General features: G+C 39.4%; 1 protein-coding gene across 1 annotated transcript in view; it reads right to left on the bottom strand.

The window, feature by feature from the left end:
- The window catches only part of LOC137287373 (synaptotagmin-12-like), a 43,579-nt gene that overhangs the window by 11,000 nt on the left and 5,346 nt on the right, over nucleotides 1-27,233 (bottom strand). Inside the window, exons 2-5 of the mRNA XM_067819632.1 lie at nucleotides 13,834-14,030; nucleotides 12,003-12,171; nucleotides 9,545-9,683; nucleotides 7,287-7,416 (exon numbers count right to left, since the gene is read on the bottom strand). Coding sequence (XP_067675733.1) covers nucleotides 7,287-7,416; nucleotides 9,545-9,683; nucleotides 12,003-12,171; nucleotides 13,834-14,001 — 606 coding nt within the window. The 5' untranslated portion in view covers nucleotides 14,002-14,030. The remainder of the gene's footprint in view (nucleotides 1-7,286; nucleotides 7,417-9,544; nucleotides 9,684-12,002; nucleotides 12,172-13,833; nucleotides 14,031-27,233) is intronic.

Raw genomic sequence — 27,233 nt, forward strand, 5'->3', positions numbered from 1 at the left:
CGATCGCCAAGACTGCATTCAAAGAGGGAACGAAAATGAGAACACACACGCGCGCGCTCACATACGCACGTGTACACACAGGAATGCACGCACACGTACACGCACACGTACAAAAACCTCGACAAGTACAATCAATAATCTGGGAATCCAAAAACCGAAAGATGATTTTGTCACATCATTAGTTTCGTGTTACTATGATACGTCTTCATACTGGCCATTAATACATGTACTCTTCTGGCGACATCTCAACGCCCACTACAGCGTATTGCATGACATGTACCTGGATATATTTATTTACAGCACTCACCCACACTGTTTCTAAAACAAACAACATGTATGATAGTTCATTGTGAACCAACAACAATAATCTAAACAGAAACAAAAACCTGTAAATACAATGATAAAGAAGCCCAACTTAGCAGATGGATTTACAACTGAAGAAAATCGATTCTTGCTTAATTTTGGATCTTTGCATAGCAGAAAGAGTCGAACGAAATGGAACATACAGTTGGGCGGTGACACAGGCTATGACCAGAGCTCTGGTGTCGTGTATCAACATGTTAATACAAACCGACGGATTGGTCAAGAACACGACCACGACGTACGTTAATCCAGGAAATCGCGTTAATGAATATGGTTCAGTTTATGAAACTACAATCAATTTGTAAATGTTTACCATACGTTTTTAAAATTTCGTTCACTAATCACTTTTACTTTATGTTTTTGTTTACATAACAAATACAAACAAAAATTGAAATTTCTAGTTCTATTTCTTTGTTCATGTACAATATGAATATTCATTTTGGTTTGATATGTTAACAATTCACGCTAATATTTGACTGACATAGATACTAACTACAAATACACGATAATTCACTGCTTACAATATTGGTGCCATGTTAACAGTTTTTCCACATCCAACCATTTGTAATGGAGCAGACAAAAACATCCCACAAGGCTCTAATCGTCACATGAAAACACACCTGCCGTGGAACCTAAAACGTGTATATGGTTGTAGGAAAGTACTTCTTGTGAATATTATGGCGTTGACTGAAACCGAATGACTGTCCCTTTGACTGCAACATACGATGTTTCCCAGGGAGCAAAGGGCTTGCTGGGTGACGGTCCTCAGACATTTACCTCTCAAATTAAATGACCAGTATGCACATAGGATCACAAGGGCATCCGTATTTAATTCTGTGTTTGTCATCACCCTCATGTTCCAAAATTAGGGCCTGCGGACGGACGGAAACAAAGCGAAAGGCAAAGAAAGATACTATCTAACATTGGCAAAGACAATAGAGTTTGCGCCTAAATTCCGTACCAGTGGGTATGTTCAATGGTACGGAACTTGGTTAGAGTGAAGGTGGAGTCTGTGAATTTTGCGACAGAAACTTCATGATTTCTGACATGGTCTTTGGGATTTGTCACACTCTTTGCAATGATACGTGTTATACTAAGACAAAATTGTAACTATAGATTTAGTTTGTGGTGTTAAAGACTATACTTTTCGTAATCATTTTGCAAGTCTATAATTTTCTTTAAAAGATATAGCAATAGCGTAGATATTGTGTTTACCATAATTTGCAGTGAAAATCATTTTCATGATAAAGGTAAGTAAAACATTAAGATTATCAATCCTCGAAGAACTATATTATTCTTAACGAATTATGTCAGTCGCCCAAACAAACAAGTCATGAGATACGATGATTTCTTTATTAACTATAGCGATATTCTGTGTACACCATTTACAGTTCTCTAGTCTCTATGAAATTTTAACGAATACCTGCAAGAGATTGCAAGTCACAATATAGTTACACATCCTCGTTTAAATGGCGATTCATAGCTAGTTTGGTTCCATAAGTGGATTTATTTCATTAGTATTTACTGAACTATATATTTCCGGAATACTGAAGTAGATCACAGCATGGAGAAACCCATACCATTATCCTGACATGGAACAGTTGAGAGACGGAATATGAATTTATTTTATTCAGTTAAAATCATCTCGAAGTATAGCTTCAGACATACAGATGATCTTTAGACACCACAGACACATTCATTGTTCCTTGTTTCTTTGACATAGATTATCTACAGTATTACTCAATCGACGATTTGTTCATTGATTCTTTGACATAGATTATCTACTGTATTACTCAATCGACGATTTGTTCATTGATTCTTTGACATAGATAATCTACTGTTTTACTCAATCGACCATTTGTTCATTGATTCTTTGACATAGATTATCTACAGTATTACTCAATCGACGATTTGTTCATTGTTTCTTTGACATAGATTATCTACAGTATTACTCAATCGACGATTTGTTCATTGATTCTTTGACATAGATTATCTACAGTATTACTCAATCGATGATTTGTTCATTGATTCTTTGACATAGATTATCTACTGTATTACTCAATCGACGATTTGTTCATTGATTCTTTGACATAGATAATCTACTGTATTACTCAATCGACCATTTGTTCATTGATTCTTTGACATAGATTATCTACAGTATTACTCAATCGACGATTTGTTCATTGTTTCTTTGACATAGATTATCTACAGTATTACTCAATCGACGATTTGTTCATTGATTCTTTGACATAGATTATCTACAGTATTACTCAATCGACCATTTGTTCATTGTTTCTTTGACATAGATTATCTACTGTATTACTCAATCGACGATTTGTTCATTGATTCTTTGACATAGATTATCTACTGTATTACTCAATCGACCATTTGTTCATTGATTCTTTGACATAGATTATCTACAGTATTACTCATTCGACCATTTGTTCATTGATTCTTTGACATAGATAATCTACTGTCTTATCAAATCGACCAAATGATAATTGTTTCTTTGACAGAGATAATCTGCTGTATTCCTCAACCCACCATTTGACGTTCATCTAATGTATTACTTCTAGGTTAGAGCACATCGGCGCTTGACAAAATGACTGTAGTCATGGGCACATCCGGTGTTTTGCAATTGTTTTTAGCAGTACTCTTCGACTTCTGAGAGTCATGAATAGTTTTCGAATTCATCGCATGAATACTTTCTCGTCAGGAGATAGATATGCATAAATGCATGGTATTTTGTCTATGAAGGTAATGTTTCTGTAGGTTAGAATACTCGTCATATTCAGGAAGCGTGGATACATCAAGAAATTCCCCGAACAAAACATAACATGACAATCTCCACAATATGAGTAACGTGTGTTTGGCTAATGTAAATAATATTTCAGTTATATCCAGCGTCACAACCGTATGAAGGCTGAAGGTCATATGGCATTTCGTTGCTTGACCTATTACATATTACATACGGGCATTGTCATGGTAACTGAAAGGTTCTGAGAATAAGCGAGCCTAGGACGTACGACGATTTTGACTGGGACCATATAAGCGAACTTCATGAGTTATTTCATGAAGTGCCAGACAATGTGCTTTGGGTCAGAGACAGATCTATCTAATTTGACGAAACACAGGTTGAAGAACCAGATTTCATGACGGGAACGAAAGGGAAATTTGAACCCAGGGAACCCAGAAAACCTGGCATTTCGACAAATGTATTAAAGGTCACATATACTCTAATAGGGTACAAATGCATAGCCACTTGCTGACATCGTTATAAATGAAACTCCTTCATTAAAACTGCTCATTTCGATCTTTAATTACCTTAAATCGACCTTTTTGTCAACCGTGCACAATTTTCAACCGCAAAGGAAATTTGCCAATCAGAGCGGCGCGTCTCCGTGACGTAATAGTGGGTATAGAAATGGGGGTCTGTGCAGTATTCATCTACATTTCAGGGGTTAAACTATTTCGTTTACAGATTTGTACAAACCTGCAATCGCGAAAGCTGTTGAGAAAAATGAAAGCTATATGTCCTCACAATCTACTATCATTTAGTTCTGTCTCCTGCTTTGCCTAGTTTTCGAGTTACAACCCTTGTTTTCATAGACGAATCTGTCATAATCACTTGGTGTTGCTAGGTTGTAATCCGTGTTAGGTGGTATAAACCTACACGTTATTTGTCATTATTCACTTGATGTTCAGTTAATGAATTTATAACAGGTATAATTAGTGGTAACGCCACTTAGATTACCCGACAAAGGCCCCCATTTGGCATTTCTTTTGTCTGGATCGATCAAAGGATTAACCGATAACATGCTGATTGATTAATTAGTTTTATGGGGATTAAAATGGGGGAGTTGTCAAAAGGTAGTGTTTATGTATGTGCATTTACTAATCTATACTGAATACACTCTGTCGTGTCTGAGTCTACGTAAAACAACACCCTTCTTTCAAAGGATCAAACGCCAATGCATCGACTGATTGCTCATTATTGGCTAACTAAATAACTTTTTAAAACGAATGACGCACATCATGCAATTAGTTGCCAGGTGTGCTATCTTGGGTAACCAATGAAACTACACAGCAATGTGAAAAACCTGAAACGATACAACACGTTTTCGTATATTAGACTGTTAAAACACACGTCACTTGGGAAATCTGCAGATGAATTATATATCACTTGTTTTTGTGGATATTGATGGATACATTCCTCGAAGAAGGTAATAGCCTGACATTGCTCCTATAACTTTCATTTTAATATTTGCATTTGTGTTTTTAATAAGTTGTCGTAGCTTTCAACACAATCATTGTTTTCGTCGTTAAGTGTAATGATGCAGACGACATACACTAGGGCGTGCGGGCGAATTATGATTCATATAGGAAAACTATGAAATGTCTACATATTACATTCCTGTTTTACATTCGCAGATCGTTTCTTTTTATTAAGTTGCAAGCAAATGCATGCAAGTATGATTATAAGGTAATTAGGATTACGAGACCAAGCATAAAGACGTATATTGACAAGTGTCTACATACTGGTGAGTGAATGTTACAAACCAAGTAAATTTAGCAAGTGAAGAAATTTTCACTTCGACCCCGACCTCGCTCAGGTTATGTTACAGGTTGTGTTATGCAAACTCCTTTTGGTAATGATTCAAATACATATTTATGTAGTTTTGATTTTCTAACTTGATGAGAACAAACCATACATAATCTCATTAATTCAAATGAATTTGACTTCACGATTTTCAAAAAATGGCGGCGCCCTGTCTTGGGATGAATGCTATTTAAGTTTGTTTTCACCGACTTACAAAGGTCAATTACTTTCTACTGGCAGTAAAATATGCATTTTATTGATGGACAATAGGAATTTGCATGACATTGCTTATAACATAACAATTTCACTCTTGGAAGTAAGGTGGAGGTCAATATAACATTGCTTGCAATGTAAATGTCACTTCGACCCCCACCTTTCTTCCTTGGAAGAAGTCCTTATGTTAAAAGTTGTGTCATGCAAAATCCTTTTGGCCATGATTCAAATGCATATTTAACTACCAGTAAAAATAGTTTTGATTTTCTAACTTGATGAGAACAAATCATAATTTCAATAATTCTAACGGACTTTAGTCCGTGACTTCACGATTTTCAAAAATGGCGGCACCCTGTCTGAGGATGAATGCTATTTAAGTTTGTTTTCACCGACTTACAAAACCAAAATTACTTTCTACTGGTAGTAAAATATGTATTTTGTTGATGGACATTAGGGTTTCACATGACATTGCTTATAACATAACAATTTCAGTCTTGGAATCGGTCAATATAAGGGGTCAATATAATATTACTTACGATAATATTGTCACTTCGACCACAAACTCGTTTCCGAGGAAGAAAGCGATATATCCATGCAAAATCCTTTTGGTCAGCAATGTGTAGTAAGCAGTCTTCATTTTATAAACTCGATGAAACTTGAACTCCATTTTCTATACTGGAAGCGTGGTTGGGGGCGAACCATCCGATTTAGTATATACCACAGGCTTCCACAAAGCTCACGTCGCACACACTTACAGGCAATTTAAGCACAAACTACAGAGTCTGGTGGAAATCTGTGCATAGCGACACCATCACCCGACCCCAAGGAACAATTGACGGCAACACAACAATTCGGCATGTCTTTGGTGACGTCGAGAAATCAGCAAAATGACGAGCTTCCTACACATTTTCTATACATTTAACTAGAAATCGTTCCTTCAATGACGTCACTGTAGGGCTCTGGCGACAGGGTTACGTAACCTGTCTGCGGTTTCGTTTGCGGGCGAGAGAGAAGCAGACGGCGTTTTGGCAACTTTTAAGCGCTTGGTATTAATTAACCACAAGTTGTTTTTTTTAAAAGTCTTTCATATGCAGTGATAAAAAGAGTACCCAAAAATTGAGTTTAGTGGTCCTTTAACAGAATTATGTGTTTGTCTACGTCATGGTTTATCTTATGAACCGACACTAAGCAACGCAATCGTACAATGGACCAGCAGATATTCTTATGGTTGTGCAAACATATCAATATTTCAAATATTTGGATAATCAGTAGATGTGTATATGATGTTATTTTGGAGCAGGATAGTCACAGCTCTTCGCGAACAGCTGCTATAACAGTGTCATAGTGATTTTTAAACCACATCTCATGAATCTTAAAACTGAGTATTCTCTCAGAAAAGATATTTCTCTACAACCTTTTTTGATGATTTGGTAGCTATTCATCTCATGAATCTTAAAACTGAGTATTCTCTCAGAAAAGATATTTCTCTACAACCTTTTTTGATGATTTGGTAGCTATTCATCTCATGAATCTTAAAACTGAGTATTCTCTCAGAAAAGATATTTCTCTACAACCTTTTTTGATGATTTGGTAGCTATTCATCTCATGAATCTTAAAACTGAGTATTCTCTCAGAAAAGATATTTCTTTACAACCTTTTTGGATGATTTGGTAGCTATTATTTACGTGATATTACTTGTAACAATTTCATTATTCATGTTTCCCATGTCATCGGGTAACAGAAACGTCCAAGAGATTAATAACGAAGTACATGAAATTAGCATTTGTCGTTTGTGTTCAACTCATAACGGTGCACGCATGTGCACAACAAAAACACCAGAACAACACATGTTCACGATGCATAATTTCTGAATTCAAAGAGTGCTCTTTCCACAAAAGAGTCTCACCAAAAGTAAGAATGAAATGTACGATAAGGCAATGTGGATGTGTTTTAAGAACAAGATTTTTCAAATAAGTGTCTGCTGGTAGATAGGAATCGTCTTGTCCCTCTGGAACTTTGACAATCTTCACGAACCCACAGTCGTAAACACAACCGTTATTTACCGTCAACAATGGCTTAGTAACTATGGACAAATAGTGTCGAGACATACCTTTGTCTGGAACTTGGCTCCGGAGTCAGGAAGCAACACTCCACGGATGAATGTGTCCAGAGTGCCAGAGTACTGATTAGCGGCCAAATCCCGACACTGGATGATGCTGATAATCAGCTCTGAGACCTCCCTTCAAAACATGAAAAAATATATGAAAAAGTAAGCCGCCGTTTATATGTAAGACATTTGGGGCTAGCTTCAATCAGCAAATTGAGTTGTTATTCTTGTAAATACCGGTACGATATTGGTTGTCTTAATTATATTGTCGACTGTGATAATCGACGTTGTGAACTGAAAAGGGTATTGATTGTGAAAATATCTCGAATTCCACACAACGAACACGTGTTGTTGAAGAAAAGTGTTGGTTTTTTTTCAGTTTGGAAACTTGCAGAAACATTCTCGAACTTCGTCGAAAAGGTGTCTCTTCTCAACAAAGATAAGCGTCAAGTTTTAGCAACGAAAGTTTTCTCTCTTTATTCTGTTGCAAGTGTCATCTAATACTCAAAACAACAAGCTTTTCGCAAATGTAGAAATCATTTTTACGTGATACAATTCGCCTTTACGTGACAGTCTAGGGCCATACGGAGTATTAGATTATGTTTGTTGGTATTCTGTAAGTGGTCTTCTTTAAGACAGCCGCAACATTGGCACAGACACAACATGATGCAGATGTCAGTGTCCACCTCTGCCAACGAGGGTTCTCTCTTTTGTAAATATTCATGCAACTTCTACATCATAGGTTACTGTTGTAAAACAGAATGCAGAATGTGTATATTTACGAGTGTAGAACACACACTTAAACAGTATATATACGTGTGTGTGTGTATGTGTGCCTTATTTGAGCACTTGCGTGGTTGTCGCAAACGTATTTTTTACGTTATTTATCACACTCTGTTATGAAGGTATCCTTCCTCTTCATTTGATGTATACAAACTTCTGATGTTTGATTTGTCTTCCAATTCACTTACTCACTCATTTGTACTGCAGGAACACGACGACATTCAGGAATCAGACAAACCACCAGTGAAATGATGACGGCATGGAATGATTAGAACCTTGCAAACCTGGCACATCTCGGGCACAGGACCTCCCAAACTAAGCACCTCTAGACAAAGGACTTCCCAAACCATGCACCTCTCAAACAAATGACTCACAGAATGAAGCTCCCCTCAAACAAAGGACTTAACAAACAAAGCACATCTCAGACGAAAAGGACTTCACAAACCAAGCACATCTCAAATCCAGCAAACTTCCCAGTACTTTGAATGAAAGGTAATACATGATTAATATGTCTCTATTTTCCATCCGTCTCACCCTCCAGCATTACTCGCACGACTGGTATAACAAGAAGCTTCTCATACCAACAAGGTCCAGTCAATCTCAGTACTTAAAAAGTATCGGGTTAACATAGAGCTTCCAAACCTGAGAGGAAACGTTTACGTCGAGGGCAAACACACGTCAATGTTAAAACTCCATCACGGCAGTTGTAAATGTGCTTACACGCTTTGCCTACATGATTGGTACGTAATCAATGACCATTTTTATTGTAAAAAGATATCAAGGTGTAACACAAAGGATATTTCAGCATCTACATCTAGATGCCAATCGTTTTGACACTGACTTTATCTCTTTTATAAGAAATCGATGACATAAAGCAGCTTTGTATCCGGTGGATATGACTGGAAATAGCCATATAGTATCTTTGCAAGTATGCATGTCTAGACATGAGGCTCCAGTTGGGCACTGTAAAACGCGGTGCCTGATGTTGATGGACATACAAGAATCTCCCAAGAGTTACTAAAAGAGCATGACTTTTTGAATTAGCTCCTTGAGTCACAACCCGTATTACACAACGCCATTCAAAATTCAAATGCAGCATGTTATATTTGGGATTAGGCTTTCACAATAAAGTACACATTCTAGTTCTTTATTTGGGTTCGATCCCATCCGGTATTTGAACCAACACTCTCCGAGTACGGCATCTTATCGCCAGCACACAGCGATCTAGCCCACTCAGCCACCTCAGCTTCCTCAAACATGGATGTGACAGGCTGAATCACGAACCTGTTATCCTAGGCAAGTGTAAAGTGTAAAGACTTACTGTAAGAGTGTAGGTTCAAATCCGGAATGGGATTCCACAAATTACCCAAATCTGTACTTTACAGACAAAGTGTTATCCAAACGTAACATATGTTGTTTCAATCACACTTTAAAGTCAACTGTATAAAAATACCCACTGTGTTACAAAAGTGAAATACCTGTCGTATTCCAGGGCAAACTCAAGCTGCCCAATTTTTGGCATATCCGGCTGCATCTCAAGGACAGATGAGTCGGACGCGACGCTCTCACACGACTCGGCTCGGCGTATACCGGCATGGGTGAAGTCAATATCTGACGCTGGAATCAGAGAACGTGTACACGTTTATGCAGGAACTATGACAGGTCAAGGTCAAAAGACATTAACATTTGGCAGCAATATCTACCCTGACTGTCTATGATATAATAAGATACGTATCACTCTCTAAAACATGTCATATAGGCAGACGATACTAGTAGAAAAATCGTTCAGAAACGGTTTCTTCATTGGACGTATAGCTCCTTTAAATGGCAGTGGCTGGTATGACACTTTATTCATGGACAACTTCTGTATTGCAATAGATGCTAGACAACTTCTGTTGCTAAAACAAGTTGTCTTAACAAAAAAAAGTGTTCCTCGTCATTCATTGGGCGTGATTTAAAATGGCAAGTTCACGGTAACATTTGTATGAATCAATCACTGAAAATCAGTAAGGTCACCAGATGGTAACCAAAGGCAACTGACTCTTTGGACAGGTGGAGATTCGATTCTGGCGTTGTCCTGCGTAGGTTATAAAGGTTAATTCATCTTTGATATCACGCCGTATCTACCCTTGTCCTTGAGGATGATAACAATAATGACAAATCCATTAACGATAACGTTGCTTGAGTGAAACCTATTCGAACCCCCCAGGGTTGAGTCATTAATGTCATTGACGTCAGTGCTGCTTCCGGACATGTATAGTTGCATTATGAAGGACATGTAAGTACTAGTATATCCATGTGTCATCTATACAAACTCCAGTCTCATATGACATTGGATACAACCAACGCGCGTACTTCAATCTGATTGGCGTGTAAGTGTTGCAAGAGGATAGCATTGTGTGCGTATGCGTATGCATCTGCGTGTATGCGTGCATGTGTGTGTTGGGAAGGGGTGGAGGTAAGGGAGGGGTTGGGGGCAGTCGATAAAATCAGTCGATAACTATGAAACTAGAGAAATTTTCCACTTTTTCCACTTTTTGGTATTGTAAATTCGAAAAACTATATTCTTCATCAAAGGTTGAATGTCAGTAATCAGCACCGAGAGCATGAAAGGTTTTTTGGACATACACATCAAAAACATTTTTGTATCAGATAATATTCAATGTAACTGCTGCTTTCGATATTTGAAATGAAATCGAGCAAGACGCAATCCATTACTCTGCTGTTGCTGTACTATTCAGGGACTAATGGCGGTCATGTGGCTAATGGATTATTCAATATGCTATGCTTGACCCTACCTATATTCACTTACATGACAGACAGCCTAATTAAGCACCTGAAACAGTCCGTTATTGGTCTTCAGAGATTACGACGATGATTGTTTACTACCACCAGACGCCGAACAATCAAATTTCCACTGAGAAAATAATTAATGATTCATCTAATATTTATTTCACAGAGAGGCGTGAGACACGTTGTGGAAGCAAATGAATGTTGAACGTACTTCTAATGCATTGCATAATACGCAACACACTCCGTGTAGGTTTTGAATATGGGCATTTTTGAGGAATGGAAATAGCATTAATATTATCTTAGACGAACTACTACATCAACACGTGTACGTGAACGGTATCTAATATACCAGGTTCAACCATACCGTTCCGATGTACTGTATATTACAGTTTATAATAATACAAAACATGTGTAGCGTTGACGTGTTTACATTATGTATTGGCGGTTGTAAATAACGCCTATTTATCCTACCAGTAGTATCCAATACATAAAGCTCATGGAATGGTGCCAAATAAACGTTCCGAAGTCGGCACAGGATGTGTTGGGACTGAAATGTATTGATCCCGTTTGACCCAGTGACTGTAGGTATTATTACGGTATACGAGGCGATAACATCCATCGCCAAGGCCATTCCTGACGTAACAGATACATTGTTTGGGATATTACCCATGCGCTGATTCATGCACTTGACCTACATACTTATATACACGTATCAACGTGCTGCATGGATAGTTGGCGTTCCCAATACTAGATAGCATTACATCGGGGATAGAGATGTGAGGGTAGGCCCCGAACCTTCTATGTATATATCACGTTAATTATTCAGTGACCTTCAGTTAGTTTGATGGGTTAATGTATTGTACCAGCTTTGTGTTATAATCTACAAAAGGAGCGATTTAATGACATTGGGTTAATGTATTGTACCAGCTTTGAGTTACAATCTACAAAAGGAGCGATTTAATGACATTGCAGCATCATAACAAGGAAAGACAAATGTTGCTAGTTGTTTGAAAGATAATCAAAATGAATATGTTATTCTACATATCATTTCTAAAAATGGAAACGTGATATGACGTCATTTTAGATTTACTTGCACAAGACCCAAGGTTAATGTCCAGGAAAGAGATATTGCAGGCGACTTACTGACGGAGCTCGTCCCAACGGATACTGGACTGGTCCGTTCAACGCTTTCCTGTTTGGCTACCTTGCCCGCTTCGAGGTTGAGATACTTGGGGTCCGAGTTCAGAGTGTCATATTGTACAAACTTCCCACTCGTGTCCAGAACAAACTCAGCGCTCTCGGAATGGTTCACCTGCCAACGGAGAAAACAAATACTGTAGCAGTCTCCCATCCTTGAACACGTAGTCTTACTGCTTCTTTGATCAATTCATGCGAAGGACTTGGAGATGTTTGCGTCCTTGGGGAGTCGAGTTGCTCCCTTCTGCTGCAAGAAGGCCGCATCTAGGATGCATTGCATAAATGATCCCAAAACGATACAACTCTGTTAATTAAGATTGTCTACTCAGGGGATCTGTCCCGTCACGGAACTCCGCCAACCTGACCCTCAATCGCAGGGTAGGGATCCGCAGAGATCACACGGGATTGCCAGACAGGGGAGTTTCCAGTAATGAGATATTTCGTAATAGGACGTGTGTTGATCATGAGCCAAGTTCCAGCTAGAACTACGTATATCTGAAGACATGTTTGTCGAGAAATGCATGCATTCGTATTACTAAAGGACGTGTAAATAGAACATGTAAATTGGAACTACTGGTGTAAATGACAAGACCAGCCCCTTATCGGTTCAATGGTATTGATTTGCTCTTGAAATGGGCCAATGCAGTGATGTTTAGTTAAGGCGTTATTTTGTATCCTACGTACAAATAAATACAAAACATATTACTACACGAAGACAACATCGTATCTTCGACAGAGGTATTGTGCAGATCGTGTTCTGAGATGAAAGATGTGTATTATATCCATACGTGTTACATGTGTCATGTCGATTCATCATGTTGCATTTTTGACCGAAACACAGCATCCTCGCAGTATTGGGAAAAATCTGATTACACGCTATGTGGTCCTACATTAATAGTCTGCTTTTGTACAGCAACCTTTCAGAACGATCTGAACTCAGTGAAATCTGACTGAGCATGTTCGTTCGACCTTTCAGACAGTATCCAGCTTTTATTTAAGTTGCATTACTGAATCTGTCCAGAGAAATACATCTCAAGTAGAATTTATATTGTGAGCAAACATCGTATCTTCTCTCTCTACTTGCAGCGTAAAAGACCAGTAACCCAGGCAAATTGACACAAATCGTTGATCCCGTTCCTCACTGATTGCAGTGTTTAAACTTTCAAAGATTCATACATAGTGCTCTGCTTATCTACTCCTGTCCTCAATCAATACAGACACATTCGTCATTACTGTTGATACAGCTGGTGGAAAATCTTTATATACGTCGAGAAAACACAAGAAACAATAGGTGTTTGATCATTTATACATTTAAAGAGAAGTTTTCACGGGAAAGTGATGATCATTTCTAATGGAAGACGGCCAAATACACACGTGTACAACATGCTCATCATATATTAATTGTTGATGTTTTTCCTTGTAAACACCTGGTATTTGCGTCATATTGAGAGGCCACGGCGGCGTGTCGGCGTCCATCATGCCATAATGCATTTACAGATCAGACTGTTGCATTACGGCTTTCGCTGGTTAAACTCAGGCTTCATAATCAGTTTATTTTTCGTTGAGTGCCGCGGGGTAGACTTGTGTCTCTGCTTCTGTTGGGGGCGAAACTGACCACTTTGCTGTTCCGACGATTTTTCTGTGTAAATGTTTGTAAAAACCAGGTTTGCTTACATAGCTGGTGTAACTAGTGTTCACAGAACAGTAAATGCTATGAACTTTCTATTAGCCTATTAACCTGTACCACAAATTGATTAAAACCCATTGATCATCTCACCATGTAACCATTCCCCTGTTCGTTCTTCGTTAACACGGCCTTCTCCTCGTCACTGGCGAAACACGCTGCAAGATGGTAGATGCCGAACAGCCGGAACAACACTGCTGCTGCCACCGCCACGACAGCACAGATGACGATGACCAACAGTGCAACGCCCCAATCACTCATCCTTGTGCTGGTCGCTCACTACCTGGGGCCTGTAAAAATCAACACAGAAGATTTAGAATCTGATCCTGTCTGTCACATCTGCAATCACGTGTCAAATGGACGTATAATATACCACTCGTCATCATCACCCATGGCAACTGCTGTCATGGGGCATTGTTAAAACTGATAATTACATTGCAAAACATGAAGTAATGACGAAATAACATAGTTAAAGCTATTTACAAAAGTAATCACATCCTTTACGTTTACAATATTATTGTTTAATAGATTAAGAGTTTATATACATGAACAAATTTTGGTCCATTCGAGTTTTAGATGTAATAAAGAGGGTGATGAATGGTGTGTTTGTTTGAATATGGGCGTCGTAATTGTGGAATGTGGAATGTATTATCCCTGGGCCACAAATTAGAAAGACTATTAGAAGTGACAGTGTTAAAAAGCTGCTTTATAGCCACCATAACCATAATCAGCGGCACGAGGTTCAATGTATTTCCACTATGTAATTGTAGATAATGGCAGTGCCAATCTTGGACATCATGCGATGGCTTCTGAGTGATAATGTTTTGATCACCTACTTGTCACCATAAATGATCGATATCCCATAAAATGTTTTGTCACTACTTCTCTGAACTCACATGAGAACTGACACAAAAGTGCATCATGAATAGCCGACGCATCATTTGTTAAAACTATTTTTTGATAATTAGCTCTACAGATTTATCATTAGCTAATATCTGTAGTTTGTTCCCATGGTTACAGTATGCAAAACATAGAATTTTCCGATGAATAGTGTCACGCATGATGATGACGAAGTTTGTAAGTAGATGTTCATGATGAATGTTCATGAGTTCAGGCACAGTGCAGCAATGTGTTCTTTCCCAGCTTACTAGGTTTGATATATGTCAGCCTGTCATGGGGCTATACAGTGAAATAATCACGCTAATAATCATGCTAATGTAACCATGCCTATAATCTCTCGGTTCGTTCAAAATGACAGTTTGCAGCAAAGTAAATACCATTTTACAAATTAATTGACATGAAAGGACAATGACAATTACAGTCTTCCGAACAAACGACCCATAAAACAAATACATTAAATGTTGTAATGTAATGTGCCTCTCCACAATGGTTATAACTTGATATTTCTTTTTTCAATGGCTCATCCATGGTTGTTACTGAATACAGCTCAGGGAAAGAGGCTCCCCCGGTGGCATAATTTGTGACAAGATTTTGAACCGGAAAGTTTCAATTTTCACAACTGTCTATGGACAATTTTCATAAATCATTTTTTACAAAATTGTTACCATTTTCAAAACGACTTTGTGGCAGTTTGTATGTAGTATTTACGAATAAATTCATAAATAAATTGACCAAAGGAAGAGAACTTTTTGCCGCTTTGTGATCAAACAGTGAATTAATGTTTCATGTCTTTCGTGTGTATCAGTTTCCGTATAGTTACCACTTATGACGTGTTGGTAAATAACCGTGTTCCTAATTAACTAACTGACAGATTGAAATCACTGTTATCGGTTTGTATTACGAGGGGGTAGGCGCAGTAGTTGGAACAGTGATTGGGCTGAGCGATAACTTTGACCAACCATGTTTCCTATCGGTGTTTCATGTAATATGCATACACCCATGCAGCACAAACCAATAATAGCGATTTGAATCTATAATTGTTTACTAAAGACTTTTTATCCTAAGCTGAACCGAATTCTGATATTCAAATGTTCATTTGGCATACTAACATTATAAAGATCTTAATTTCACTTTATTCGATTTACGTTTTTGTTTCATGTGAAATTCTCCGATACGTTTTCACTGCAAACAGATTATACACACTCTAGTTCTTTTTTGTCAAACACCTCTATGGGTCTATTGCATACAGGGTTAATACTCGCTAAGGGGTGACCCCAAAGAAGCAGTAGTACCAGAATACATTACAGAGAGAAAATAGGTTACATCTGATCTATCCTTGTTTATTACTTGACACCATCCCTACAAAGTGTCAATGATATTGAAAGCGGTATTTGATGAAAAATCGATTACCCTTGAGTAAATGTCATGGCCAGGCGCTGGCAGAAATTGCTTTTGGGTCGCTGTTCTGGGCACAGTAAGATCTGTCCTTTACAGTGACCTGGAGCATATTTCAGGCCGGGGTTACGTTGTGTATGTTAAGGTAACATGGGTATGACTACTAATGAGTTTTAAAAATGGGTTCAAGTACCATACTTAAGTGAAAAGCATTCGTTGGGATTTAAGCCAGAGTATACCTGAGTAAGTTCCGGTCATCTCTTCATCTGCCGATGCATGCATTTTAACTAGTGTCCTCATGTTATATCCGGAATAATGCAACAGACACGTTCGAATATATAAAAAAGACCATAAACTGTGTCGTTTCTATTTATGACAGGTTTAAGAATCGTCCTATTGTTTTGCAACAAACTCATTGGTAAATCTCAAGAGCTTGCGAAATTGCCGAAACACACTATGAATGCAGATTTCGTAGTGACGTTTTGAAACAAAGGTTGTCAACATTAGAATATGCGTATACTAATTCATACATTCGCTACTTTTGTGTGTTGTTAGTTCATGAAGAAATCACTGTAATTCTTCCTACACATATTGCTACGCATGTGGAAAGTCTTTCATCGTGTTCACATTGGCATACTAGAAGCAGATATCTCGATTTGCAATTCGACACACGCAGGTGATGTTTTACGATTGCATAAAGCGTTTCTGCGTTGGCAGTGATTTTAAAGCCCCCTTTTTTCCGTCGGCTATTCATATTTCGAAACACTGGGGAATGTATATCTATATCTGTTGTAAATTGCCCTTGGATGCCCACACTGCCATTTTAATTGCACGACCTAGAGACCATTCGAGTTTGCACTTGGTCTTCAGCAACCCATGCATGTCATAATAAAGCAGCCAGCAGTAACGGTATCTCAGTTGGTTAGTAGACACATGGTCATGAATCAATCACTGGATTTTATGGACCAGAATCGGATATATACAAAGAATCGTTAAGTTGTGTATCAAACAACAAAAATACACTATCACCCCAAAGTTGTCTGAACGAACATTTTTTGGACAACACACACACACACACACACACACACACACACACACACACACACACACACACACATTCACACATTCACACATTCACACATTCATGTTGTTTCCAGACAACTTCTTTTATACCAGGTTATTTATGAATACAAAATTTCATATTCAATGTCTCTTTATCAACAATTATCGTACCAGATGTGGTACGAACTGTCTGGAGCGTTATCGAAGACATTTAGATGAGGCTATTTGAAGGGAATGAAGCTGACTTTAAAGCCTTCCCAGGGGCTCTTGAAAGTGATTACGTTATGCCTCTGATAACAACCACTATATTGTAGAGTGACGATTAACTAGTGCAATTCGATATTGCAGTATATAAGCTTCATTTCAGAGTCTTGCACAAATCTATCTCTAGGGGAACACAATGACTGGGATACCAGGATCGAGTTTCTCTGGATTCGAAATGCCGCCTACTTCACACGTAGTTAATGTTTGAGGTCAATATTATATCTATCCATTAGCTTGAAACATCCGTACGACCAAATCTAAGTGTGCTACTGGTGGGATCTATCGAACAGTTTCCAGTTTCAGCATACATTCTTTCAGAAAGCTTTCAGAATCTTCTCTCATACAAACTAGACGAAAACATTGATTCTGAATAAACCCTCACATTTGGTAAGTTGTATTAGACTCGGTGTTGCCTTTAGATGTTAATATGTCAATAATTCCATGCAAATATCTTTCTTGTTGTTGTTGTTCAGTAAATATGTTTAAGTCCAGTAGGTCGAAGCTTTTTAACCCACTAGAATCTTGATGTCTGCTGTATAGTGGGAAGTAGCATGCGTGGTCACTTATTATCATTTTAGGCTACTGTGACCAAGGCATGTTTTTGACAAGTGCTCATGATATCAGCCTCAGGTGTGTCTGAAATTTGACCGTGACGCTGCTTGATTGTCACTCACTCATACATCTCTATATGTCCTTTTCGTTTACATTTGTGCAGGACACCAGTGGATAAACGATTTGTAGCACATCGGAATATGGTGACATTTATTGCCTTCTATAAGGTTGATAGACTCAGTAGCGATCAAATGCTGAACTCACAAGTTTACAATGCAGTAACATGACATCAGGGCCAGGGTACCGTTGCCAGTGTATTTGCACCTGCATGATAGCGAGGGAATTTGTTTGTACACAGCTGTAAAACTAACTGAACACGTCTTTCATTGGAAAACATGAGAATTGCTGCATGCTGTACCCAGGGTATTCAATAAGTGTCCTGAAGTAACGAATCTAGACGGTGGTATCGATATCTACAACCTAATACCCCACACGACTGACTTAGATCTGTCGGACAAGAGCAGATCATGTCTTTCGAAAACGTCCATTGCATTAGGGACAGCGTACACTATTGCAGTGCTTCGGGAGGCAGACCTCCGCGACGCAGACCACCGTGACGCCAAAGTTTTTTTTGTTTTGTTTTGTTTTGTTTTGTTTTGTTTTGTTTTGTTTTGTTTCTTTTCTGGCGTTGTCATGAACATTGGTCTTGACTGAACACGGAAGGTCGACAAGAAGTTGGAGTAAGGTTGCGGGTGACATTTTGGTAGCACATACCTGGTGGAAGTGCAAGGAAGAGACAGCAGCTGTTACGTACATTGTTTGACGCCCTCCGCCACACGCCCAAACGACATATGCAACAACGACATTCATAAGACACCGAACGGCACAGATTCTCCCTCGGCGATCACAACCGCCAGACAAGAGAACACACGTAAGAAGGAGTTTAGTGTCATATATGGCTCCGTCATCTTGAACCTAACACTACAACGGTGTATTCAACGCGTACAAGACTAGACGTTATAGGCTAATGATGGGCACATGAGGGTTCTCGTCACCTCAACCCTTGTTACATTAGTGCAATGTCTTCATTATGAACACCTTTCCTTTTTTATCCTAGCAGCAGTAACTCATCACAGTATTCAAGAATGATATGTTCTTCCCAAACATAAAGGATCACAACCAGACATTAATCATCATCTATTGCTATATCGTCTTGTAAGTTCAGCTGGCTGTGATTGACAAGTTCGCCATATTCTTAGTACACAAATGTTTCCTCCCACGGTGCGAAGGTCAAGTCACTATTTTTCATTCCCATTTTGAAGTGCTTCATCACAGCCAGCAATACCAGATGCTATCTTGACACTTCAGCAACGACCTACTTCTGGTGGTCAGGAGAAACCAGATAACAGAGTACGAGTTGATTCCGTACAGGGACACTGGCCTCACTTTGACAAAATGATCACTATCGATTTTAGGACCTGTTCACCTGGAGGCAAACACAAAGAATGTGTATTGAAATCATTTGAACACTTATTTCAACATCAGTTGGAAGTTTGCAACCTATATATTGCCTTAGTAGAGATCAGCTTTCCAGTTAATGACTAGTTTCATAAAACTGAAGCAGGTCAATATTTGTGTTTCAGATAATGTCAGTTCCAACTGATGTACTGCCAAAATATAAACGCATACATAAGCATACACATATTCAACAAGGTTCTAAAAATAACATTATAAAAGGAAGTTTGGAACACTTTCAAAAACATACTTTCTGTAATTATTGTAATTGTATATCACATATTTATAACACTGAAAATAGAAGTACAACTGTTGATAGAAATTCTGAATTATTTTCGACAGTGTAATACTGGCACTTTTATGCATAATTTCTCGAGGAAAGAAACTCGATATAAACAAGAATGCTCGTTTACATGTTCTATTTCGACCATCCCCTGGAGCATTCCATGAAGATAAGTTCAACATGGCTTGGCCAGGCCTTTCTTCACAAGATGATTTTTTAGAAGGGTTGACATTCACTGATCTCTTGGAAAAGAAACAGCTGCGGCACCAGATCACTTTTTCCAATCGCTCCAAGGGAACAATTTTCCATTTGAATGAAGCACTATTTCTTAGGCATTTTTTTTTTGTTTGCTTTAACTCTACCCCGTAGGTGTTCCGCCTTGTCCAGGGACAAAGGAAAATGTCAGCCTTAATACACACAAGTTTTATACGTCATCACATTGGCAAGATGTTGTCAAGACGGGTATCCTACATATCGGTAATGACCTTGGCATTTTCAAACACCTTACATTTGCATCAACTGAAGACAAATGGGAATTGTATATAGGAGCACTTAGCGTCATGCAAAAAGAACTAACCTTTTTAATCTAAAATAGCACTGATTCAAAGGACAAGGAACATTGCATTCCGCAGTTACAGATGTAATCTGTTGTTTAGGCTGTATTTGACTTCACGATCATACTCATCAATTATGTGTTTAACTTCACATGGAAAGACGTTTGTCGCCTATATAACAGCTAATCTGAATCGGTGTCTCATATTTCGTGAACACAACAGTGTTAGTTACATTTGTTTGACAAATGCTATTTGCTAGGTTTTCGCTGTGGTACGGAAAGGCTTCGTGCATACTTTGCCCGAATCTATCAGTTGGATTTGAGAATAGTATCTTATAAATTATGTATCAAATTAAAACAGATTATTTTCCTTACTTTATCCATAGGGGATATGCCAATGGACTAGTCAGAGCGACTATTCAACTGACAAGTAGTAACTGCCATCTAGCTATAACAAATATATGGCTAGAATTACCACTACTGCTTTCATTATGTCCTGACGGGCGTATGGGGCTCTATGTATGGGCTCTATGTATGGGCTCTATGTATGGGCTCTATGTATAAAGCAACATGTATAAACAATAAACAAATCATTATGGTCAGCCTACCATGTTTCTGTAACAACCCAATGCTTGTAAGATGTGACTATTGTTTGACCAGGCTCGAAGACTTAGTCGATTCATGTCATATATCAGTTGCGTAGATCTATGATCATGACATCAAACTCCAGATTTGGGAGTCTATACTCGATTATTTACGGAAAGCCATCATATAGCTGGGAGATGTGTGGGGGGCGTTAAAAACAGACAAACAAACAAACAAAGTGTAACCAGTGCAACCAACACGGTGTTCATTTTCTGGACCTTTGGAGCATAACGCGTTTCTTACTAACACCAGATTCCGTTTTTAAAAGGGAAGGTTTACAAGTGTAGAGAGTAAATTCCAGTAAAGTCACTAAGTTCCAGACGGTGATACCCAACACACTTGATAAACAAGAATAGGAACAAACGTCTAAGGTTTTTCTTGGTATCGTGCATGTTTACATACACATAACAAGGATATGCAAGTCTATAGTGAAAGTGAAAAAAAGAGAAATTCGCTGAACGGAATGTAAAAACATTGCAGTATTCAGTATTCAGCATTTCAGAGGTTTGATGTTAAAATAGGATGAACGGGTTTTGTGCCATATGCCTCTGCTATATCCAATACGGACAAGCTCTGTGACAGACGGAGGAAAAGAACATCCTAGGTACTTCAAAAGGACAAAGTCCCACAAGTACCGTTTGAATATCGTATTGATATAATGATTTCCTTTCGTGTCTTTTAGAAATAATTGAACAGGAGTGGTCTTCAAGAAGGATGACAAAAGCTGACCACGCTGAAACCATCAGTTGCCAGAAGAATGATTGAACTGATGGTCGTGACACAGAATGAACCGTAAAGACACCCAACTCCAGCCTATCCCACAACGGATATTAAAGGATTAATCGCCTCAATGCATCAAATAATTTGCTAACTATTCGCCTTCGAAGACTGCAGTTCAATTACCTTTCACTAGCTACCTACACTTGTATATGTTAAATTCCTCAGCACTAAGGGGACGAAACGGACAGGTTGTGATACCTTAACAAAGAACTGGTATTGATAATCTCTGGGACGCAAAAACAGATGGCTCATGTGACAGCCAGGGGAATCATCAGACACGATCTGCCCTCCTCATCACTGGTTCCTTCCTCTCAGCGAGTCCGGAATTATATGCTTTGAAAAGAAATCACACTGCTGAAAAAGCAGGGATCGATGGATGCCGTTGAGTTGGTACCGTGTTAGAAATAGATGTGACATTTACAACGTCTGTTATAATAAGACATGAGGACGTGATCACTGACGTAATGTAATGAGACGCAATGTACATAACTCAGAGGCCGGATGGGACCACGGACATGGGCGTCCGGTGCCGCAATGCAACGTCAAACACAGGGCTATTTAGGAGGTCAACGGACTAGGTTAGAAGCAGCGAGGTCTCTCAACGTCGATAAAAATCAAATAGATATTTTGCTGAAATTGAATACGGTTCTCCCCAAAATCAATCGCGGCAAAAGGTTATTATACTGTTGATGTAATTTTGCAGAGTAATTTTGTTGGACATACGCACCTTAGGGCTATAACAACGGTCTGTAAATCCGGACAGGTTAGTTGGGATTTAGTGTAACCTACAATTCCAAGGGGTAACACTTGTGTTCAAAGACATCACACGAAGAAATACAGAGCCAGTGGTTGCTAGGCACAAGTGACATGTGCACATGTATATGACACCGGTTATGTTTCACCGCGTGGGTAATAACTTTGAATATACAGCAAGGGTATTGACGTCAGGGAATACTGCCTCTTGCATACAAACTTCAGACTCTCGAACCACAGATGGACCGTATACATACATCAGCAATCATTTGACTGTGTTCAAGTTAATACAGTGCCTGTCTGGAGAGACCCGTGAATAGGCCTTCAGCAACCCATGCTTGCCATAAAAGGCGAATAAGCTTGTCGTGAGAGGCGACTAACGGGATCGGGTGGTCAGGCTCGCTGACTTGGTTGACACATGTCATCGGTTCCCAATTGCGCAGATCGATGCTCATGTTGTTGATCACTGGATTGTCTGGTCCAGACTCGATTATTTACAGACCGCCGCCATATAGCTGGAATATTGCTGAGTGCGGCGTAAAAGTAAACTCACTCACTCACCCTGTCTGGAGAACAGCCCGGTTGCTGGTTCTACTACCTAACCCAGTACAATACTAGTGTACTGAGACACCCGGGGGCGTGGTGGGGGAGCTGTCTAAGGCGCCTGGATAGTGATTCAGCCAGCTTGAGGTGCCGGGAACGTGCAGACCTGTGACTTTCAGTGTGGGACCTCTATTGTACAGTGAACAACCCTGTGCCCTCACAAGAACCACGAATGCCTTGGTAAATGATCAGATGGTGGCAACATGAATTCGTGAAAACACGTAGTCCACCCAGATGTGAATGGATACCTCGTAAGGATAGGAAAGCCCCATTAACTCGGTGCGCCTAGTAGCTCCGTTAGTTATAAAAACCCCGGGGAATTGAGATTGATACTACGATGTGCCACTGAAATTGGCATCCAGAGATCAAGGGGAAAACAGCCTCTAAGCATATGTCAACGAATGGCGATCTCACTGACTTCCTGTACATACCATATATTTTGCTCGTTATCACATTGTGTAAAGAAGTAGCCCAGAAACGTCGTGGTGTAAATATTAAAGAAATTGTAAATCTATATCATTCGTTGTCATATTACCTACCAACTTCTAAGCGGTAATAAAGCATCCGAACCTCTGAGCGGTTGAGCTGAATATCGGCGCTATCCAAATGTTAGTATGCGATGTACTGCAGGACGGTACAGCGATGGGAGTAACCGCATATCTTAAAAGACATGATGGCATGGCTCGCTGCTTTTACTATCGTCTCCGCCATGCCTGTGGCTTTGACCCCGAGTTACATCCATGGTACGACCCTGAACATGTCCAGGGCGTCCTGGAAAATGATGCTTTCAAATTTTCTGTCCCTTTTGACAGCAACGTGATTGGCAAGATTCAGGAAAAGCATGATAGATATACGGACCTCGCCTTTGAAATGTCTTGCCTGCATCCCAAGTACACTGTCGTCAGACTCCCCATTGTTGTCTGTGCCCTTGAATTGGTACCTTCTGATCTATTGGTGCAGATCAGGAGAGTGCCCGGGTTCTCCACCGGGAACACAACCCTTCTGACAATCTGGGTAATGCAGAAGACTGCAGCGTTGGGATGCCTTCACATTCTCCGGAACGTTCTTGGTGGGTTCGACTAGGCAGTGTTTCCTGGGAGAAGTCCCATTCGCTGTCTGGGCTACGTGTACAGGGGGCAAGGGCCCAGAGCTGATGGTGAGCTTTACCAACCTGACCAAACCCTCTCTGCTGCATTCTATCCTAATCTGTAAAACATAGAAAAGGACAAAACAAAAGTCGTTGAAATATTGTTATAGCAGTGTCTGCCACTCGAGTGAAAGTGAATACAAGGATTGATCGGATCGGAGTCAATAGACTGTGTCTGAGTGGGGTATCCATTGTTACACGGCCACAAATATCTCAGTGCACTAGTGCCGTACAGCAGTAGATGACCAGACTAGTTTAGGCGATGCCACAAATATTCATGCAGGTTGCTGTAGGTGCGGTAATATTGAACGCGACACTAAAACCCATTTCATCTCACGCCTCATTAATCATTCAAAGTATCAGTATAGACTAAACATGTCGGTGTGAGTCAGTACGTGGTACAGATACAGTATTCATCACTAAACGGATTGGTGTTAACTCTTCACGTCTCGTTATTATCAAACTCTCCAGCACATAGCGCAGAACGTTCCATTCATTATATAGTAATCGGTGATGTGAACAGAATCACCCATGAAAATGGCATCTAGACCTAAAAACACACTAATGTTCGGTTTCCATGGAGAACGTCGGTTGTGACATTGCTAGCTGTCATTCGGTAATTTGTCACTTATGAAGAGGAAGGTGCCGATTGCACGCACGACGTGTCTGAATGCTACTGAATAAGGTCCCACAATTACCTGATAAGTAACAAGAGCAGTCGACCTAACATACTCTGTCCAGAAATCCTACGAAAGTGTTCTGGTTTTCTGTAACGTCAACAAGGCCATGGTGGAAGCAGTTAAGCTAAACAGGATATCAATGTTTGACGTAACGTCACCCCTGGTGATTAAAGGTATCTGTTATTTCATCTCCGCAGCATATACAGTATTAGGAATGCCCTGAACGTGCTTGCGTCAAGTCATTGCTAATAGTTTCAGAATGAACGTATCATCACATACAGTGTTAGGGACGCCCTGTGCTAGTTTGTGTCAAGTCATTGCTAATAGTTTCAGAATGTGCCTATCATCACGTACAGCGCTAGAAATGCACTGTGCTAGTTTGTGTCAAGTCATTGCTCATAGTTTCAGAATAAACGTATGATCACATACAGTGTTAGGGACGCCCTGTGCTAGTTTGTGTCAAGTCATTGCTAATAGTTTCAGAATGTGCCTATCATCACGTACAGCGCTAGAAATGCACTGTGCTAGTTTGTGTCAAGTCATTGCTTATAGTTTCAGAATGAACATATCATCACATACAGTGTTAGAAATGCCCTGTGCTACTTTGTGTCAAGTCATTGTTAGTAGTTTCAGAATGAGCCTATCATCACATACAGTGTTAGAACTGCGCGGAGCGTGCGTTCGTTGATGGTTTAAGAATGAACGGATCATGATTTCGCTTACATAGAGGGACAGGAACGTTAGGGTCACAGCTGTCACAAGCATCACTGCCTTGTGGTCCAGTCGCTAGAACATCAGTTCGAACAGAAGAAAAGATGGTGCTTGTTGTTACCCTGCCTGATGACTCCTGGCATTCAGAGGTAACACATCTACTAGTGTGTTCAGTGCTTCCAGTACACACGTGCACACACACTCCAGTATGTCATATAAACCCAACACTGAATTCAACTCACCATTATTGTTACATCCAATCGAGAAAGCATTAAAGGAAGGTTATACAATGTACAGTTGTTTTAAAATATAAGTGGGCTGTACCCCTACAGATCCATACAATGTTACTGAGAGTGAAAGAGTAGGATCTAGTGTTTGTCATGTGAGGTGAGTGAGTGAAAATGTGCGTGGGCTTGCGTCTCATTGCGTCAGTCGGTAACTGTGAGTCAGTGGATGAGTAAAACAGTCGGCGAGTCAACTAATGAGTTGGCAGGATGCTGTTTTAGTCATTGTTAGTGTGTGTGGGTAAAGACTAAAGACTAAAGAACAAAAGTCATGTAACATTCATGTCTGAAATACATTTGCATCGTCATGGGAACAATATCAAATAGGTACTTAACTGCAACAGCTAGTAGAGAGCAAACAATGGTCATTTCAAGCCATATGTCACTGTCAGGAATAAACTAGACACATCACACCAAACACCAGTGAAGCCAAGCCCAGGAGGACATTCATCTCAAGACGTTAACGAACCCCAATAGTCGCCATTTATCGCCTACTTCCTTCTCGAATCCGGATTTTCTGGAACCAGTTCTAATGAACTATGGCAAAGTATCCTCTGAAGGTGTCTGCATTCTGTGCACACTGGTGGATTAACTGACTTCACAAGCTTCTGGCTATGAGACTAAACGTAATTATGGAGCCTTGGATAAAAAGGGGGAGGCGTTCTGAATACCTCGCTGTCTTGTATTCTAATGAGGCACACAGTTTCTTCCGGATATGTTACAGGCTACTAATAACAGAATTCGAGGAATTATAAAACAGAAGTTGAGCCACTAGTGTACATGAAGTACACCATTAGAACTTACATATTGAACTTAGACGATACAAATACCGTATACTCCTGTCTAACCACACACTAACAATATCCACTACAGTAGGATTCGTAGAAGGTTCCTTTCAGATCCACAACACTGCATTGCATCGACAGGATTATTCCATCATGTTGGATTTTCTGTTTTCGGATGCAACGTAGAATGTTAGGTTTTAGGTTAAGGTACGTGAAAAGCTATAAGTTGGATATCGATCAATATCAGCTTCCCTGTGTCTGTTTAGCAGAAGTCATATGTTTTTGTTGTTTCATTCTTATAATGTCACTATTTTACGATCTAATTTAAGCGTACTTTCATATACAATTTGAAACAGAGCTATGATTCGCAGGCGTGAAACAAATTAAGTAAACAGAAGCCTTGCAAATGATTTATGACAGTTGATAATACAAGTACTCTAATACAAGAATCTCTGCATTATACAATAATGAACCATATCTTTCCGCAGTGGTATAAAGAAATCATGCTGTCAGAATAGGTCCATTGAAGAGATTTTCACGTTCGCCATCATGCTAGATATTGTTGAGACCAAGTGTTCGTT

Source organism: Haliotis asinina, chromosome 6, assembly GCF_037392515.1.
Source record: "Haliotis asinina isolate JCU_RB_2024 chromosome 6, JCU_Hal_asi_v2, whole genome shotgun sequence".
NCBI classification, from domain to species: domain Eukaryota; kingdom Metazoa; phylum Mollusca; class Gastropoda; order Lepetellida; family Haliotidae; genus Haliotis; species Haliotis asinina.